The sequence below is a fragment of the Pelecanus crispus genome, chromosome 1 (assembly GCF_030463565.1).
Source record: "Pelecanus crispus isolate bPelCri1 chromosome 1, bPelCri1.pri, whole genome shotgun sequence".
Taxonomy (NCBI): domain Eukaryota; kingdom Metazoa; phylum Chordata; class Aves; order Pelecaniformes; family Pelecanidae; genus Pelecanus; species Pelecanus crispus.
The window spans coordinates 167,156,228-167,173,607 of NC_134643.1; the positions used below are offsets into that span (position 1 = coordinate 167,156,228).

Consider the following 17,380-nt stretch of genomic DNA (forward strand, 5'->3'; position numbering starts at 1 on the left):
AATTAAACTTTTCCCAGATGCAATAACCAGCTACAACCTAGGACCCCAGCAGTAACACCGTGGATTGCAATTTTTCAGATGGTCATCAGTACAGCTCAGACAAGCTCACTATTTATATTTGTCTGGTTGTCCGGAAGCAACTCTGCTCCACAGTGGAAATGAACCTGTTCCACTTGCAGAACCTAAAACTTATGACACCTAGGGCTCCTGGTTAAATGGAAAGTGAGCAGAAAACTATGCTCATAGAGTTTCAAAACAGCAATCAGTGGAGGGTAATGTAACAAGAACTGTTTAAAAGGCATGATCCAGGGTTTCATCAACACCACTGACTTGTTTTGGCACCTCTGTATGCTGTTCTGAAGGCTGTGCAGTCAGACTCCTGATGGAATGAATCTTGCTGTGTTTCCTGGAGATAAAAGAAAAATCACAGTAAGAAGCCAGTTCAGTTTTTTCTACAAATAGGAATCAAGAGACATGTCTCCCTCAAAACAAAACCTTTGAATAGCAGCTTTCATAAAAGTTTGCTCCAAAACATGTAAACATTCCTCCTTTCTGTAAAATGTAAATGTGCTATGTGTTGCAAACATACCATTTTAAGAAAAGGGAGAGGTACTGAAGCACAAATGGTCTATCACCAGAACATGAGTCATAAGCAATGAACTGCTGTCATGGTCTTTGTGGCATTCTGGCCATTGCTTTCAGCTCACCACGAGCAAGCTGAGATCAGACAGAACTGGCTCTAGCAAGTTGGAAGCCTTCCCTGGAGACCTCTCCCTTGAGATTGGCTATACCTATTCCTATTACTTTCAGTTTTATTCTGAGGTGAGTATGTTTGTTCACATACATTAACCACATCCCACCGAAAAGGGTGCAAATCATTATGGAAGTTACCTGTGATGGTAGGATGCTCACTGATGAAAAAAAGATTGAAGGCTATTGATTTTAAGTAAACTATAGGATATGTCAACTTCTGCCAAAATGTCCAGGATGAAGGGGATATTATACAAGTGATAAACTGTCAAACCAAAGAAGGAATTTTTCACTTGAACTGGTGCCAAGATCTTAGAATATAACTAACTGGAACTCATGACTTTTCTTTTAAAACATATTGGGATAGCTCATTTATTTCCTCTCACCTTTCAAACTGCACTTTTTTGTGCCCTCCTTCTTTAACGTAGTCAAGAACTTGCTTCTGAGTCCGACCACTGGAAGAAAACCACAGTTAAGATATCAGTCTGAGATACTGAATTTGCCACATTTAATACAATATACTACCTGGTTGTCATAAGCATGCATACGGCCTGCGTATGAAGTTACAGCAACCAGAAAAGTATATGTCACTATCAGCAGAAACTCATGTAAGATCATAAGTGGATCATAAGTGGTCAAATACACACAGATTTTTATCATTTTGCCTGTTACTTACCTCTTTTTTTGCTATGGAGCTACTTTTTGATGCCATTTCAGAACTGCTTAAACTCAGTTGTGTGCCCTTTATAGGGTACTACATTACTGGGAAGTCACCATAATAGAAAATTAAGCAAGTTAAGTTTTTCTCTCATGAACAAAGAACATTCCTGAATCCTTTTGAGAGTCAAATACCAGCCTTACCTGGTATCAGTAAAACCTGGAGCCAAGACGAAAACCACTGAAATGTATTTCTTGATTCAGTTGCTAATATGAAACACACCAACTAAACATACATACATTTTCTGCAGAGATTTAGGCTGGAAATCACTCTCTCCCCTTCTGCTACAGGCCATGAAAAAGTAGCGAGAAAGCCCAGCACTTCCTATTGTGCAAAGATATAAACTCCAAAGGGAACTGAAAGCAGTAAAGGAAACCCACACCTCAAGAATGTTCAATAGAGATCAAAATCTTTCCCTTTCATTACAGGCTTTAAACTAACTGAATTACCACAAGGCCTGGAAAAACTTATTGAACGTATGCAGCACAGCTCACAGCGAGTGGAGGATGTAACCAAAACCTGCTCTCCAAACCAAGAGGTAAGTTGAATGCACCTACAGTCTTCTACTTACTCAGGCAGAAACTTAACAATTATAGCTTGTTTGCCCTAACACAGGTCCTTCCATCTTAATTTACTTTGTAGGCAGGAAACAAAGTGGGAAGAGAGAATGGCCATATCTACTATGTTCCTGTGCAAGGCAACTAGAGTGTACAGTTTATCTCTGCAAAGAGGGTTTCTGACTGTTCAGCTTATATCAGCTTCGCAAACAAAATAAACTGCATGAATAAAAGGATTTCCCCCCCAGCATACACAGTACAGTATCTACAATTAGGCTTCTGCCAGTGTAAGAGAAAAACCAATAACCCAACTACTAAAAACTTTTCTACAGCTCTAAAAATATCGCAGGTAGACTTGGTCTTAGCATAGGTAGCCATCTCACATAAACCCTTTGCAAGCATAAAGGTCTCAGCATTAGAAGACATTGTTTTTAACTACATAGAGATGGATCTCTACTTTGATACATAGGAAAGATCCCATCCTAGAAGCAGAGGATCCAAAGAGTGCCAAAAAGTTGCTAGCTAGTGTTGCTTAGCACACAGGTGGATTTTCTCATGTGAAACCAGCTGGAACCTCTACACTTCATATCTTACCTCCAGAAAGCTACTTTGCAACAGCTACTACAAAATGAATGCAGGCTTCTTCCCTACAGTGTTCGTTGCATTGTTCTGGCTGGGAAGATGCAATGGAAAATATAAAGGAGCAAACTACAATGTAAAAAAGAGGAGCTGAAAATAATAGGTTTAACCCTAGACCATTATGGATGTGATTTTGAAATGGGGAGGCAACAAAGCAGGAAAGAAGAATGCACGTCTTACCTGAACCTAAATGATGAACCTCTAGAAAAAAGAACGGGTTTAGGCTTTGGTTTAGGTTCCTCAAAAAGCCTGAAAAAGGCATGATGCTCCACACAGATCTTCCAGAAAGACTTGCAAAAATCTCGACTGGCCATAAGGAATTCCAGGGTGTCCTGGAACGAACTCTGAAAATTGAGATAGCATTTGCAATGTAAGCAAGCAAGCAACACGCATTACAGAGATGCATTGACAAAGCAGGTGCTATGCTACAAAAAAAAAAAAAAAAAGCTTTTTCCCAGCTCATTGGCTTTCAGGCTTAACAGACCCTATGCTTCCCACTTTGAGACATCACTGATCTGCCTGGCAGTATCAGAGCTATTGCTCAAACTTCCTTTCATTGACAAATACGACAGAGATAAAGCAGTGGTCTTAACATTAACAACAAGAGGTGGTTTACATGCTATAATTTAAGAACTGATGATATAGTACCAGAGTCACAGCCGGAAGATGACTCCGTGACATTCAGTTTACATCTCCTTTGCTGGGACTACCCACCTGAGATGCCAGGTTGATGTGTGCAGTACTAACAGTGAACACAAGCAATTAACAAAAAAAAAAAAAAAAAAAAAAAATCTTCTTGAGGTGATAAAAACATGTTTGATCTGTGCGTAGAAATTTACCAGATAACTTTTTGTCAACTTCATCAATTCCTGACAAGGACTTACGTTCACATCAGGGCGTAGTTTGATAAGAAAACGTTTCCTCTTGAAGCTCAGCTTTCGAACCTTAGCCCAGTTGAAGGCATTGATCTTGGTGTGACCCTACAAAGAACAAAGCCAGCAGAATTTAAGCATTCCAGATCTGAATAGAGAAATCTAAACCACTAAAAAAAGCTTGTCATAAATTAATCATCTATTCACTTCACTTGAAATTATAATATTTCTTATCATTCATCCTCTGATAAGGCAAACTATAGCAGCTGGTGCTGTGACTGAAGGCAGGTACTTATGCTTAAACTCTTGCATATTTATAAGACTAGGTATACTGAGTTGATGTGAAAGTATCTGACCCAGTATCACTGCACAAAACAGGGTGGCCCAGCTTTTGGCCAGATGACATTATCTTGTTCGACTAGGCAGACTCTGATTTTCAGTGGGCTAAGTCACCTTCCAGAGGTGCCTCCTTCTCTTTCTACCAGCTACAGAGAATGCAGGGAATCTGGACACCTAACATGGTCACCTCACTTTGATGGGGTAGATTTCTTTCCTCCTTGTCTGTCTATAGGGCAAAATAAACACCCCTTTAAATATCACTTAACTGGGGGAAAAAAACCCCAGCAACTGAAAATTTTGTATTGGAAGTGCAAAATACTGTGAGTATTTTGACCTTTCATAGGGGAGCAACAGAAGTAAAAGGAACCTAAATAAATCACTTGTCTCTGGAAAGTCATGAAATGCCTTTCCCCCCCAAAACCAGAAGCAAACAGGAAGCCTGAGAGCAATTACCTTCAAAATACTACAGTTCCCAGCCACTGCATCATTAGCCCCTACTCCCCAGAAGTCTTGTTCTTAATCTATGTTAGAAGACATTGGAGGTATTATTTTAAAATATTCATTACAGTAGTTTGTTCAGTAAAGACTTCAATACAAACATGCCTACAGCACAGCACAGAAGTTTCAGAGAGCTACTACAGGATTGCTAAATTCAGAAACCCATGTTGATTTGGGTGCCGTCACCAGACGGATGTAGGAGTAATGACAGTGTGATGATCTCTGCTAAGTCAACCTGCTGTCTAAGAATCACATAATTAATCTCCCTTAGAATATTCAGCAGCACTAATTTCTAAATAAATGGCAGGCTTTAAAATAAGTCTTTTTGAGGACTGCTTATGCCATTTGTGAGTGAACCTTTATTTTCCTTGAGGTCATTCTAATGAGGTCTTCATATTGCAATTTCTCTCAGTTATATCCAAAATAAAAAGATCAACTTAAGGCTCTTGGCTTATGAAATGCCTGAAGGAAGCCCTAAGCCTACTGCCAGACACCAGTTGCTGGGCAGACTCCAGCAGGTCAGAGCCTGACTTCCTTTTCAGCATTCAGTCTTAGAGCTTGATCCAGCAAAATTTCCAAGTTTTTCTGAAAATTCCAAAAAAACCTGTTTTGAAAGTCCCAAACGCATTAGGACAAGAAGAGATGACTGAGTTTTAGAGCTTTACAAATCAGGCCTTGGGCCCTCAACCAGCAGATATATCTTTACGTAAGGATCCCAGCAGTCTGCTGGGACTTGGTGAGGCCCATGCTGTTTTGTGTGGACACATACTTTCAGCTGTAAGACAGTCTTAATTTATAAGGCTTTGCAATTTATTAATTTAGCTGACAAAAATACTGTGTGGGAACAGGGGAAGGGCCTGAACATACAATTATTTGAGTTACATGTATTTCTAACAACATCCTGGTGTTCCCATGCCTCAAGCTATGCTTGGCTTTTGGGGTTTTACTAGCAACCCATTCGGTTGAGCAGGGCTTTTTTTTTGTTTTGTTTTGTTTTGTTTTTTTAAATTTAGATCTCAGAACATTTGGGTCACACATATTTTTGGGTTTGTTTGTTGCTGTTGTTTATAAAAGGACACAAAGTACTTTATAAGGTTGGAAACACTAGTATTTTAACTGAAGTCAAACAGTTAAAATGAACAGTCTTTTTTGACATTCTAAAGAACAGTTTACTTACTGTTTTTAACACACAGTGAAGTAAGTAGCATTTTGGATGCTAGCAGACATAAGTTCATCTGAAGTGAAAGCAGCTTACACCAGCTGACTATCTGTACCTTCACAACTGTAAAAGCCCAATTTGTTATTTACCTAAGGGGAACTGCAGAACAAGAATTTGATAAATTTACTAATGGTGCTTCACAAACATTTACTAGGCTGACTGGAGGAGGACAGGAGAGGAAAGAAATGTAAGGAAAATACTTTGCATCTTTTAGGGAAAGAAGTAAGATTCATGGATTCAGCAAAGGTACAATGGCCAAGGCTGGTCAAGAAAATCATAAAAACTGACAAAGTAACACTACAGACGGCTTACATTCACTTCCTACATCCTTCTCCATGTACTCCAGTTGTCCATTGTTTTATTTGTCCCTGCTTCACACCCATTTTTATGCACCATGCCTGCAAGACCTACCTGCTCCTATATGTAGGAGGTGTCAGCATGACCAACTTGCAAAGTGTGAGCTGTGGATCAGTTTGCATCTTGAACAGCACATTGTGGCTGCAGATGGAGTTCTACCCTGTGCATGCAAACAAGGTAAGAGTCCCTGGAAGTGAAGGACCTAATGCAGCTATAAAAGGTTTAAGGTCATTGTTAGAAAAAAATTTGGAAGTTCCTGAATTTTCCCAACCAAATTCTTTTAGACATGGTTGAGGTCCTGAACTGTTATCGCTGTAGGAAATCTCTCTGCTTTATAAAGTACAAAGTCATGTCCTGAGCAGCTCTAACCTGAAACACCAGAATGCCTGTGTTGGCAACAGCCAGGTTGATTTTTGTCCCTTCCCTGTCCTTGGCTGGATGCAAGCGTATTCCATACATCTCCAACCGACGGGCAATCTCCAAAAGCTGGAAGTCAGATTCTGCTGGTGTCTGTCCCCTTGAGAAAGAAAAGAAAGAAAACATTCAAATTCTTCACACCTTTTAACAGAGATCAACAGGTCCTCCAGAGAACAGAGACACATTTCATCAAAGAGACTAAAACCTGTCAGAGGTATAATATCTGTATGGTTTTTCTATGTCCCCAGATTTACATCAGCTAGAACAACAACTTCATCTTAGTCTAAACCAATACCAAAGAATCCACAAATTTTACAGTCTATTAGAAACTTTGATCACTCCAGTTCTGAGACACCTGATACAGCTAGATTTTTGAACCATTAACTTCAACAGAATTCACTACCTCTCTTTGTATTTTCCATTGGAAAAACATGCTATATTCTTAAAAAGAAAAATCATGAACAGAAGTGCATAAGGATGTCGTTCATTGCAAAAGTGAATGTAATACCAAAATGAAGTAAAACAGAGGACATGAAAACATTAACATAAATGTTGAGAACCCATAAGCACTACATTAATCATGATGGAATTATGCAAAAGTTTTGATTATTACTGCTGTAGAACTCCCTGCCACTCATATGTAATTCAACGTAACTCAAAATGAAATTGTTCAAGTCTTGAAGTGTTCTCAACATTAAAAAAACACTTTTCCATGCCTTATTTGCAACTCTTTCAACCATCTTCTTACTACTAGTCTTTTCTCCAGGCCTTAGGATACCAATTTGCATGATCATCTTCAATCCTATTCCCCAAATCCCTAATTCTGCAAGCACTTTGTGCTTTTCCTAAAACTATCATTAGACCTCTTCTTCACCCATCTCTAAATACAGCATGGAAAGGTGAAAAAGCAACATTCAATGTCCTTGAAATCAAAAAGACTGCTGTCAGAAGTGCCTGACTAATCAGTCATCATTTGCAATCATACCTGCATGCACAAAATCAGCAGTGAAGCATTTTGTATGAAATAGACTGTAAAATAATGGCATGCTTGAATGAATATCAAAATCAATTGCTCTTTAAACATCTTGTTATGATGTCAGGAGAAAGGCAGGAGTAACCTTCAGGACGTTGAACGTTTTTTGAGAAGTAACCTTTGAGAAACTCAGAGGTCCAAATCTCTTTTGTACTTATGATCTAGCATATATTTACAATTCAACTACTCTAAAGGAAAAGAAGGCCAATAACAAGAACAAAAAGTCTTACATGTGACTACGGTGAAATTCCATGATTTTGTCTTCTAGTGCTTCTTGCTGAGGTATATACTTGTTCTTCGCTAAGTGTTCACGATCTATGGTTTCATCAAAATCCCCAATCTCAGCTATGGAGAATTTTAAGAAAAGTCTATTAAAACATTGTATTAAATCTGAACTATTTGGGCAATCCAAAAGGTGCAGACAGCTGGGAAGAGGGCAGAGAAGCAAACATAGTTTCTTGCAAGCTGTGTCATGGTTTTATGATTCAGATTCCCACTACATTATCTTCCACACATTCCTCCCTTCTCCTCTGCGTTAGTATCTGGTATGTGAGAAGAAGCACAAGGATTCCTCCCATCTACCACAACCAAGTAAGTAGCTGTTGGATGCCAACTGAACAAATGAAGCCATCTCAGAGCTCCCTTGACTTGTGTGCAGGCTAAGGGGGAGGAGGTAACGGGGAGGACAGCACTAATTCAGCAGAACTCATCCATCTCTCTCACACGCATGGTGGTGCCCAGGTGCCTTTACCAGGCCCATGCCCCAGACTGTAATCTTTGGGGGAAAATCTGAAGAGAGATGGTTTGTTTGCTTGTTTGAATGCAAGCATGTATTCCACCTCATGGGGTTATGAAACATTTGTCTTCCTCTAATTTTGCAGCAGTTTGAGACACATTCTGTCTCCCTCCTCTTCAAAGTCGCTCCCATCTGCTGCAGTTATTCAATACCGTGTGTGCAACAGTATGTCACACCCACCTTCCATTTTGCAGCCCATTCAGTGAGATTTCCTTTTTTTGTGGGGGAGGGGAAGGGGCAGGCAATCTATGTGTGGGTGCCAGATTACTATCTTGTTGCCTGCTATTCTTGGAATGCCTCTGAAAATCCTGCTATTAGCTTTTTCATTGAACAGCGTAGCAGCCTCTGCCTGCAAACTTGCTGGAATAATAGCAACAACACTACAACAAAGGCTGCTGCCTTAATAATGTCAGTGAAATTAAAATGCAGCGCCCTCAAATTAAATCCAGTTGCAGTCAGACACGTTGTTGCACAGTTGACCTAGGATGTCACAGACCCAAGCTCAGATCCTTGCCTCATCCTCACCTCAGTTCCACCCATGTGGATGTTCCCTTAATCCAGTTCTGTTTGGTTTAGAAAAAAGAAAGGTTTCAGATGATGTTTAAGACACTGTGGGCAATTTCTGACAAAATTTTGCCTGGGATCAGATGCATCTGCAAATGAGGAGGGGGAACAACAACCTTATGTAGGCAGGAGAGATGAGGACCAAAGCATCTACGAATGACAAAGCAGTAACCTTTCAACCCAAATTGCCTGCAGTCACATGATGACTTTTTATACTTTGGAGGTCAGAGGTAGGAAAGAGTTGATAACTGAGACTGTCTGATTTCCACCCCCTTCCTCATCCCATCTGCTCTGAACCATTCCTTGAGACAGCAGAAATACTACAGAATCTTTGAGAATTCTCCTTTTTAAAATGTCTCTTTTGTCCCCATCTCAGAAACAGCTCCCTTACTCCAGTTTTACTTGCCCCAGCACCACAAATCTTTAGGGTCCATTTTTAACCCTAGCTCAAATGAAAGGCAAGTTTCTCTTCTTTAATGAAGTTTTCAACACCTCAAATGACACGGGCCTTGATTCTTTAAAATGCAGTTCATACCCTGTACATCCTTGTACATGGATGGACTTCTGTACACCTTCTGTAGGGCCTTCTTCAGAGCCAAGAGTACAGAAGACTCTTTATTTCACTTCTACGTGATTTCTACAATGTTCTCTGCATTTGTCAACTGCAAATCCATTACCGAAATTGTCCTCCTGGCTTTCAAGTAACTTCTGAACTTGTTCTCTCTGACCTCATCCTCAACAGCTTTTCCTTCTCTCCTTAGCCCTCCTTCTCCATCTTAAATGCCCTTCTAATAGCATTTAGAAAGAGAGGGAGTTATATTTTGAATAGTCAGCCTCACATATAACTCTTCTTTAAAATCTTCTCATGTCTTTTAGCCAAAGATTGATTTCCACCGACGCTCCCTTCTCTCTTATCTTGCATGTGCATTACACCACGTTGTATTTGTCTGCATTAGCACTTCTGATATGTCTAATGCTTTGTATTTCAGCTCTTTTCCTTTAATCAGTCCATCTTCTTACTTCACACACTCACTCTACTGCATCATTTGCAGTATCAAAGTGTCCTCTCACTTCTAACACTTTCTACAATACTTTTAAGGTATTTTTAAATAGAATGTTTCAAATAGAAATTTTATTCTGTAATATAGATGCTAATTTAAACAGAAACCTATTTGCTGTCATATTATGGTTTCATATAAACAGTCTATAACATTGACATAAGCTTGTATACATAACAGAAGGCCCTCCTGGAATCAGATATCCCCCACAGAAACCGCTCATAGGCACAGCATCAATAAGACATACAATACCTAACCTCCTGCATTCTTAATCTTTCCACTTTGATATCATTACTCTTATCAGCTGTCTAGTTTTATTTTTGTTGCAGACAAATACGCAATATTTTTTTTTTTGCTACTGAATAATAAGCTAGAGAGAAAATAAATACAAAGGACAGCCATGTGGGTAAGATACAGCTATAGACTCTTATCAGAGAAAATTTTCACAGAAAAATGTTCATGAGACACAAGATGGATAAATAAATGAGACAGTTGCAAACTTCTAGCAGGGGTTTCTAGCAAACACTGTTACACAAAAAAGGGAGAGGGGAAAAATCATAAACAGCAAAAAAAAGGTCCAGCTGGCAGTCAGGAGATGGCAAGGGGAAGCAGCACTGCAGGTGCACCGTGACGCACAACATCCCTCTACCCAAAATGGCAGTTCAGATTCTGTGAATACTGTCTCACTTCTGCATGATGAATCTTTCGTCTCTCTCCTTCCTACACAATGGAAAGACTCAGTTTTTCAGTACAGAAGTATCTTACCTTACTCTCCCCATAAGAAGACTACTACTTGATTCCTAAAATCTCAGTTCAGAATCACTCTGCACCTTTAGCTCACAGGTGAAGGGGACAAAGAACTAGAAAAATTTCAAATGCATCACAATCATTTCCAGCAACTGAGGAAAACTGTTTAATCCAACAGTATAATGCATCTCAGCAGCATAAGAGTAATGGTGGTGATTTGCTGGTTTTGCACACTTTGAAATGAATGCTTCTTGCCGGCCTGCATCGGTGTGTTGGGGGAATGGCCAGGTGTATAATGGAGGAATTTTGAAAAAACACTGAATTAAATTTGAGTTTGACTGTGGGGAGAAGGGAAAGGGACAGCCTGTAAAGGTGAAAGGACATCCTGTATTTTATCCTCTTATGCTGTTACTTTAGGAAAACAAGCTAGCTGTTGCACTCTGAGCAGTTCAGACACCAGAGCTGTAGATGGTTCAGCGAAGAACTTAACTGAGTAATCAGTGAGAGATGAGTAAGACATGAAATAGGATCTAAGTAGAGATCATAAGGAAAATAATGCATATAAAGTATAAGAGCTCAACAGAAGATGATCATGAGGCATTACCTTAAATGAAGAGAAATGCATGCATTAGTGCGCCCTCTCCCCAACATCTTTCTTTGGTACACAGACATTTAGTAGGAAAACTCACCCTCCTAGAATGCAGTGTAACAAATGATACTCAGTTTCCCCCAAACGATCAAGACTTTTTTTTCCTGAGATGAAAGGAAGTTAGAACTAGCTTTACCAAGGAAAGAACTACAGTTGGCATGCTGGACACCATAACAGGAAAAACTAAGACACAAAAAGCTCACTAGCCAAGGACTTTTTCTTTTTTTTTTTTTTTTTTACATCTGTGCTGCAAAACCACTCAGTTTTAAAATGATATGAGGAATACAGAATTTCACAGAGGCTGTTGTACAGCTTCTTCTTGCTACTCAGTCACGCTGGCCAATGATGACCATGGCAAACAGAAAACCATGCAATTCCTGCCTTTCCAACAGGAATTGATGAGAAACTACCCTAACACTTAAACAGACTATGACAAAGCATCATGAGATTTACCTGTTCATCACTAAAGAGCTTCTGAACGTCTTTGTTGACTGAAATTTCCATACAACAGCATTTCAGTGGAAATACACAATACTGAATTGTACAGTGACCATTCAAAACGATGGTCTATTATGACCATTATACATGCTACTAAGTGTTTTTTCCTAATGGTATTCTCAAGATGAGTATCCATAAAGTCTTGAAATGGAAAACATATGCTGCCTTTCAAGTGATCTGGAAGCTAAAAGCAGCTTTGATGTGATGAACAAAGTTAATGCATGATTCTACTAAACAGTCTTATTGTGCATACTTTGCAGTTTTTTAAAAAAAAAAAGCAGCTTAAAATCTGTTATTTTTTTCTTTCCTATCAGTTTCCTCTTAGGACTGTGATTTAGTCTGGCATTCTAAGCATGTTTATTTACTACATTCTCTAGACAGCATACAGGTCTCCAGGAATTTGAATGCTCTGCTGACATGATACAAAGTATAATAAAACAGGAATTCAGGAGCAGAATTCAACCTGTTTGCCACTGCCTGCAAAGTTTGCTTTTTAAATGATCCTAGGCAGACTATCAAATGCAGTGCTTTAAAAATGCAAATCCAGTGTCCAGAAGCTCTGCGTTATTTGAAAAAGTAAATTACCTGTATTTGAATGCCATTATACAGAAATACAATAAATTGCCCATATGGCTTAAACCTGTCCCTATGGCAGCTACTAACAGATAACCCAGCAAACCATGTCCAACCAATGTTTATCCTCGTGGAAAGAGGAAATAAAAGTACTTACACTGTACTATGTGTGAGATTAAGAGGGCAGTGCTGGTATCGTTACATGTTAGCCTTCCCTGTGCCAGGTCCTGCTTCACTTGCAAAGCAAATAGGTACCTGCAAAACAAAAGTGAACAAAGAGTTACACAAAGCGTGAGGGAAAGAGGGGAAAGTATTTCAATGCCAACTTCGGGTTTGGCTACATGTTCCTTTCACTTTCTGGAATCTAAAGAAGTGATCTGAATTTCCTAAGTTTAGAGGCTAAATAAAACGTAACAGGTACTGTATTTCAGCCATTAGTCTTACATGGTGGCTGCTTTGCAGAACTGAGATACCCCTCTCTTTGTCTCTCGCTCTCTCTCTTTCCCTCTCTTTGAACCAGAGCAATGAGATCTGGAAGCGATATGACAGCGGAAGCAAATGTGACAGCTATTAAGTGCTCAGCAACCGCGCAGCAAGTGGCACTAGATAATGGAGCTGCTTGTAACTATGAAGAAATGCCAGATAAACCAGTGATGTAGAGTTATCAGTTAGTTCTTGCAGAACACAAGGAGAACTCTAAACTTCCACCTTGGCACTCACCTGGAAATGAGGAGCAAGATCTCGATTAACAACTCTAGCTAGCTCTGATACTGTTGTGGCCCCATGACCTGCACCGCCTGTGCACCAGCCATTTTTAACGCATTCGCTTCCAAACCATCTCAGCCACGTAGGGCAACTCTACATGCGTGCAGAGACATCACAGGTCCACGACATTATTTCAACATTTAAATTTCTTCTAGCTTCAACAGGAATTGAAATTGCTTAGTTCTACTCAGCATCAAATTCTTCCCTAGAAAAAAATGACCCAGCAGTAAGCATTTCTCCTACAGTTGGTATGAAACCTGAACTGGTTAGATACCTTAGCAAGCCTTCCAAAGGCTGCAGCTCCCCTGGAGAACTCCTACTAGGACCTCAACAGTTTTTAATAAGACTAGATTTTAATAGGTTCAGTGAAAAGCTCTCATTTGAACAGTGAGTTTCTGAATGAGGAGATGTAGGTAAATTAAATGAAAAGGGCAAGCTGATTTGAGGAGTATGGAAACATACACAGTACATGAAATAATACAGCAGATCTAAATAATGTCCTTTTGAAAGCTGCAGACATCTGCCTACCCATACAAAATTCAACCTAGTAGAAGAGTATAGTACAAAAGTGTTGTATTCTCTGCTTCTTCAAGTGATGAGGCTGTTCTCTGCAGATATGCTTTCACATCCTACACACTGCTGTGTACATATATTCAAGTTCCCTAGCATACACATTTAAAATCTAACCAAAAAGGTCATTAGGACTCGGAGACACGTCACCAGGAGCAGAAAGATATCACCAAAAATCAATTTACAGTTCACATACTAAGCAACTGATATGCAGAACATCTATTTGGAAACAGAAATGTTTCATTAGTAACATCACATTGTGAGTTTTCATTCATCCCTTTATTGGTTTTACTCAGTCTTTCAAGTAAATAATCCTTCTTCCTACCGCACTTCTCTACTTTTCTCTGTGCAGGCCAGCCAGAGATATCAATAATTTTGTTTTTCCCACTCCATTGCTTTATTACCAAAATAAAACAAGACAGAGATAAACACAGAACAGGTGGACTTGTTCCAGGTCATAAGGACACAAGAGCTCTTTGTAAAAGAGGACTTCATCTTGTGGGAAGATTGAAAATAAAAACTAATAGTAAAAATACTGAATCAGAATGGAAAAATGTAATTAAAAAATAATAATATTGTAGATCAGAAAGAGTTTAAAAGCTTCAGTGAAGAAATACTGCAAGAAAACAATGTTCCTGACCATAAAGGAAGGACATGCTAATGAGGAAGAACCTTAATAGGTCCCTCATATACGTATTTACTCACAGAGAAATATGACTGGTTATGCCAATGCAGTGTGAAATTCAGAGCTTAAATGAAGTTTTTGAAATGCACTGAAAATAAACACACCTTTAAGGTACTCTTTCTGCATATGCGTGTATCTTTCTCTACCTTCTTCTTACTTTTAATTTTATTCCCTCTCCTTTCCATTTCTCCATCTGCAAAGTCACAGTTCCACCTGTGCAAACCTTTGGCATTTGCACTGGCTACAGGAATAGGATCCAATGCTGCTGCAACTTGGCAATGCATGGAAAACAACTCTCTCCCAAACACGGGTGCAGAGTCGCATGTGTCCCTCAGCAGAGAAGCGCCCCAGGGCACCAACACGTGCCCTAGTCAGGTCCCTTCCAACACCACTGCCAAAGGGGCTTGGAGAACACTGTTGCCAAACTGTCTTCTCGTGGGATAAGCAAAGCTCTCCCAGGGCCTCAAATCCAGGGAGGCAAAGGACTCCTGCGCTTTGCAGAACCTCTCAGCACAGACTGCCATATAGAATTTTAGGGCCTATTTTTCAGGTGCATTCAAGGTTGGGGCAAATAACATCACGCTAATCCTAAGAGACAGCCATTGATCCTCACCTAATCATCTCAAATTCCACATTCTTCCCTCTGTCCACCAGAGATTTAATACAAAAAAATAGTCATGCAGCTACTAACCTTGTCAGTTCTTCCTGCAGCTGAGCATGGTCAGGTGGGAAGAATTTTACCACAAACTTTACAACAACGTGCTTCGGTCCTAGGGGAAATGTCAAAGTTAGTGAACATCAGGTAACACACTGGCCAAATTTTATTACGCAGAATGATGTACAAGGGATGATTCATGGAACCTGCTGTGCACGTGTACATGCTAACCTCCTGTCCTTTGTTAGTATTCGGGTTATTTACAGATTGCACAATAAAATTTACACACAATAAAAAAGAACAGTAACTTGGTGGAGGAATACTCTGCCAAAACCAAGTCAGGTTTTAGTAATTCCATCAGTTGATCCAACAAAATATATTATATGTGTCTATTTTCCTTCAGAACAGGAGGGAGCTGTATTCCACCTATTTTATTTATTCCACAAATACACTCTATTTTTCAAGTCCACTAGCAAATTACTATTTCTGTTTTAACAGCAGCACATTTGTTCTGACTCTTACAAGTACAACCCGTGACAAAAGGAGCAATGCATCTCTCTCGAGGTACCAGAGCATACACTCAGACTAATATGACTAGAGAGGCACCTAGGAAAACTTAATCTCAATGGCAAAGCTCAATAAATTAAGAACTTTGCTGATATTTGACAAAGAAACAAAATCACCAAAACCTTTCCTGTTCATTTCTACTCTTCCCAGAGCTGATGGCTATTTACCAATTCCTTTTGGCTCCCGCCACCCACCATAACTTTCCCTGATGCCCCTAGTTCCGCAGCAATGTCCCAGAGAGCTGTAACATATTTGCTAGCTCCTTCCCAGCAATAATGTCTTCCTGTTCTTTTCCTTTTACCCTGATTACTGCTACCTTTCAGCAATGTGTGCTTCCTTTAATCCTTCTTTTACTGCATGCTTTTTTTCTCTACAAAACTCTTTCCTCCATTGCCACCACTGCCTCTTCTAGTGACTGACTAAACCTCTGTCTCCTACTGGGTCAGCCCCTTCATATGTTCATGTGACATAATTTCACAGCACACACAATTAATCTTTCAAGGACAGAACAGAAATAAAAAATAATCCAAACAAAATCCAGTGAAGAAATTTGAGAAGATAAAGGTCCCAACTGACAGAGCCCTCATTTATTCAAGAACTCTCAGATTGACAAAATAAATGGCAGCAAGGAAGTACTTACTTCTAATCTGTTTCATAACAGGCTTCAAAAGATCAAGCCACACCTGAAAACAGAAGAAGGTGGTATTATCATCTCTGACCAAACCACCGCTCGCAAAGGAGCATTTTTTATTACACTACTGTCATGGTTTAGCCCCGGCCAGCAACTAAGCACCACACAGCTGCTCGCTCACTCCCCCTACCCCGATGGGATGGGGGAGAGATTCGGAGGAGTAAGAGTGAGAAACACTCCTAGGCTGAGATAAGAACAGTTTAATAATTTAAATAAAGTAAAATAGTAATGATAATAATAACAATATAATAATGGTAATAATAATAATGATATACAAAGCAAGTGATGCACAATGCCATTGCTCACCACCCGCCGACCGATACCCAGACAGTTCCCGAGCAGCGATCGCTGCTCCCTGGCCAACCCCCCCAGTTTCTATACTGAGCATGATGTCATATGGTATGCAATACCCCTTTGGTCAGTTTGGGTCAACTATTCTGGCTGTGCCCCCTCCCAGTTTCTTGTGCACCTGGCAGAGCATGGGAAGCTGGAAAGTCCTTGACTAGCATAAGCAGTACTTAGCAACAACTAAAAACATCAGCGTGTTATCAGCATTCTTCTCCTACTAAATCCAAAACACAGCACTATGCCAGCTACTAGGAAGAAAATTAACTCTATTCCAGCTGAAACCAGGACAACTACTTAGACTTTCATTTACTTATTTATTTTTTCCAGTGTAGTCATCATGCTCTCCCTAATTACATGTAGTGGATTTTCTCCCCAAAACCCTGGAAGATGCTCAGGAAACAGCACTGTTAATGGGCTGTCACCGTGGCACAGCTTTTGAAGCAGTACAGATTCAGAGCGCTGGGAAATAGCGAGGGGATCCCGCCCCCGCCATTTGTCTTGGATACCAACAGTCATGGCACGTTTGGTCAGGAACCATTCATTTTGTGGAAAGAAGAACTGAAACAAGGAGTTCAGAAGAAGACAGCCCTATAGTGTCATTGTGGTCCTCACCTGAATTAAACTTGTGAAAGGCAAGTGAAAGGGGCTGGTGCTTGCCTTTGAGCTGGGAACACTGGGCAAACGGAGGAATGAGAAGGAGGAAACCTCCTGGTTTTGGGCACCCAACGGGAGTCCCACCATGAGGCCTGGGCATAAAGGTGGATCTCCCCCGCTCAGCCCCACGGAGATGAAGGAGTCTCCTCACCACCACCGCC

General features: G+C 40.1%; 1 protein-coding gene across 5 annotated transcripts in view; it reads right to left on the reverse strand.

The window, feature by feature from the left end:
- The window catches only part of FARP1 (FERM, ARH/RhoGEF and pleckstrin domain protein 1), a 172,761-nt gene that overhangs the window by 49,019 nt on the left and 106,362 nt on the right, over window positions 1-17,380 (reverse strand). For 2 of the 5 annotated variants that reach the window (XM_075716494.1, XM_075715744.1), the window contains exons 3-11: window positions 16,167-16,209; window positions 14,996-15,074; window positions 12,442-12,539; window positions 7,630-7,744; window positions 6,319-6,466; window positions 3,549-3,644; window positions 2,845-3,008; window positions 1,137-1,205; window positions 343-406 (exon numbers count right to left, since the gene is read on the reverse strand). In XM_075716494.1, the coding sequence (XP_075572609.1) occupies window positions 343-406; window positions 1,137-1,205; window positions 2,845-3,008; window positions 3,549-3,644; window positions 6,319-6,466; window positions 7,630-7,744; window positions 12,442-12,539; window positions 14,996-15,074; window positions 16,167-16,209 (876 nt within the window). Of the gene's footprint in view, window positions 1-321; window positions 407-1,136; window positions 1,206-2,844; window positions 3,009-3,548; window positions 3,645-6,318; window positions 6,467-7,629; window positions 7,745-12,441; window positions 12,540-14,995; window positions 15,075-16,166; window positions 16,210-17,380 lie in introns of all 5 variants that reach the window. The other 3 variants (XM_075715057.1, XM_075714336.1, XM_075713595.1) reach the window with 2 other exon arrangements.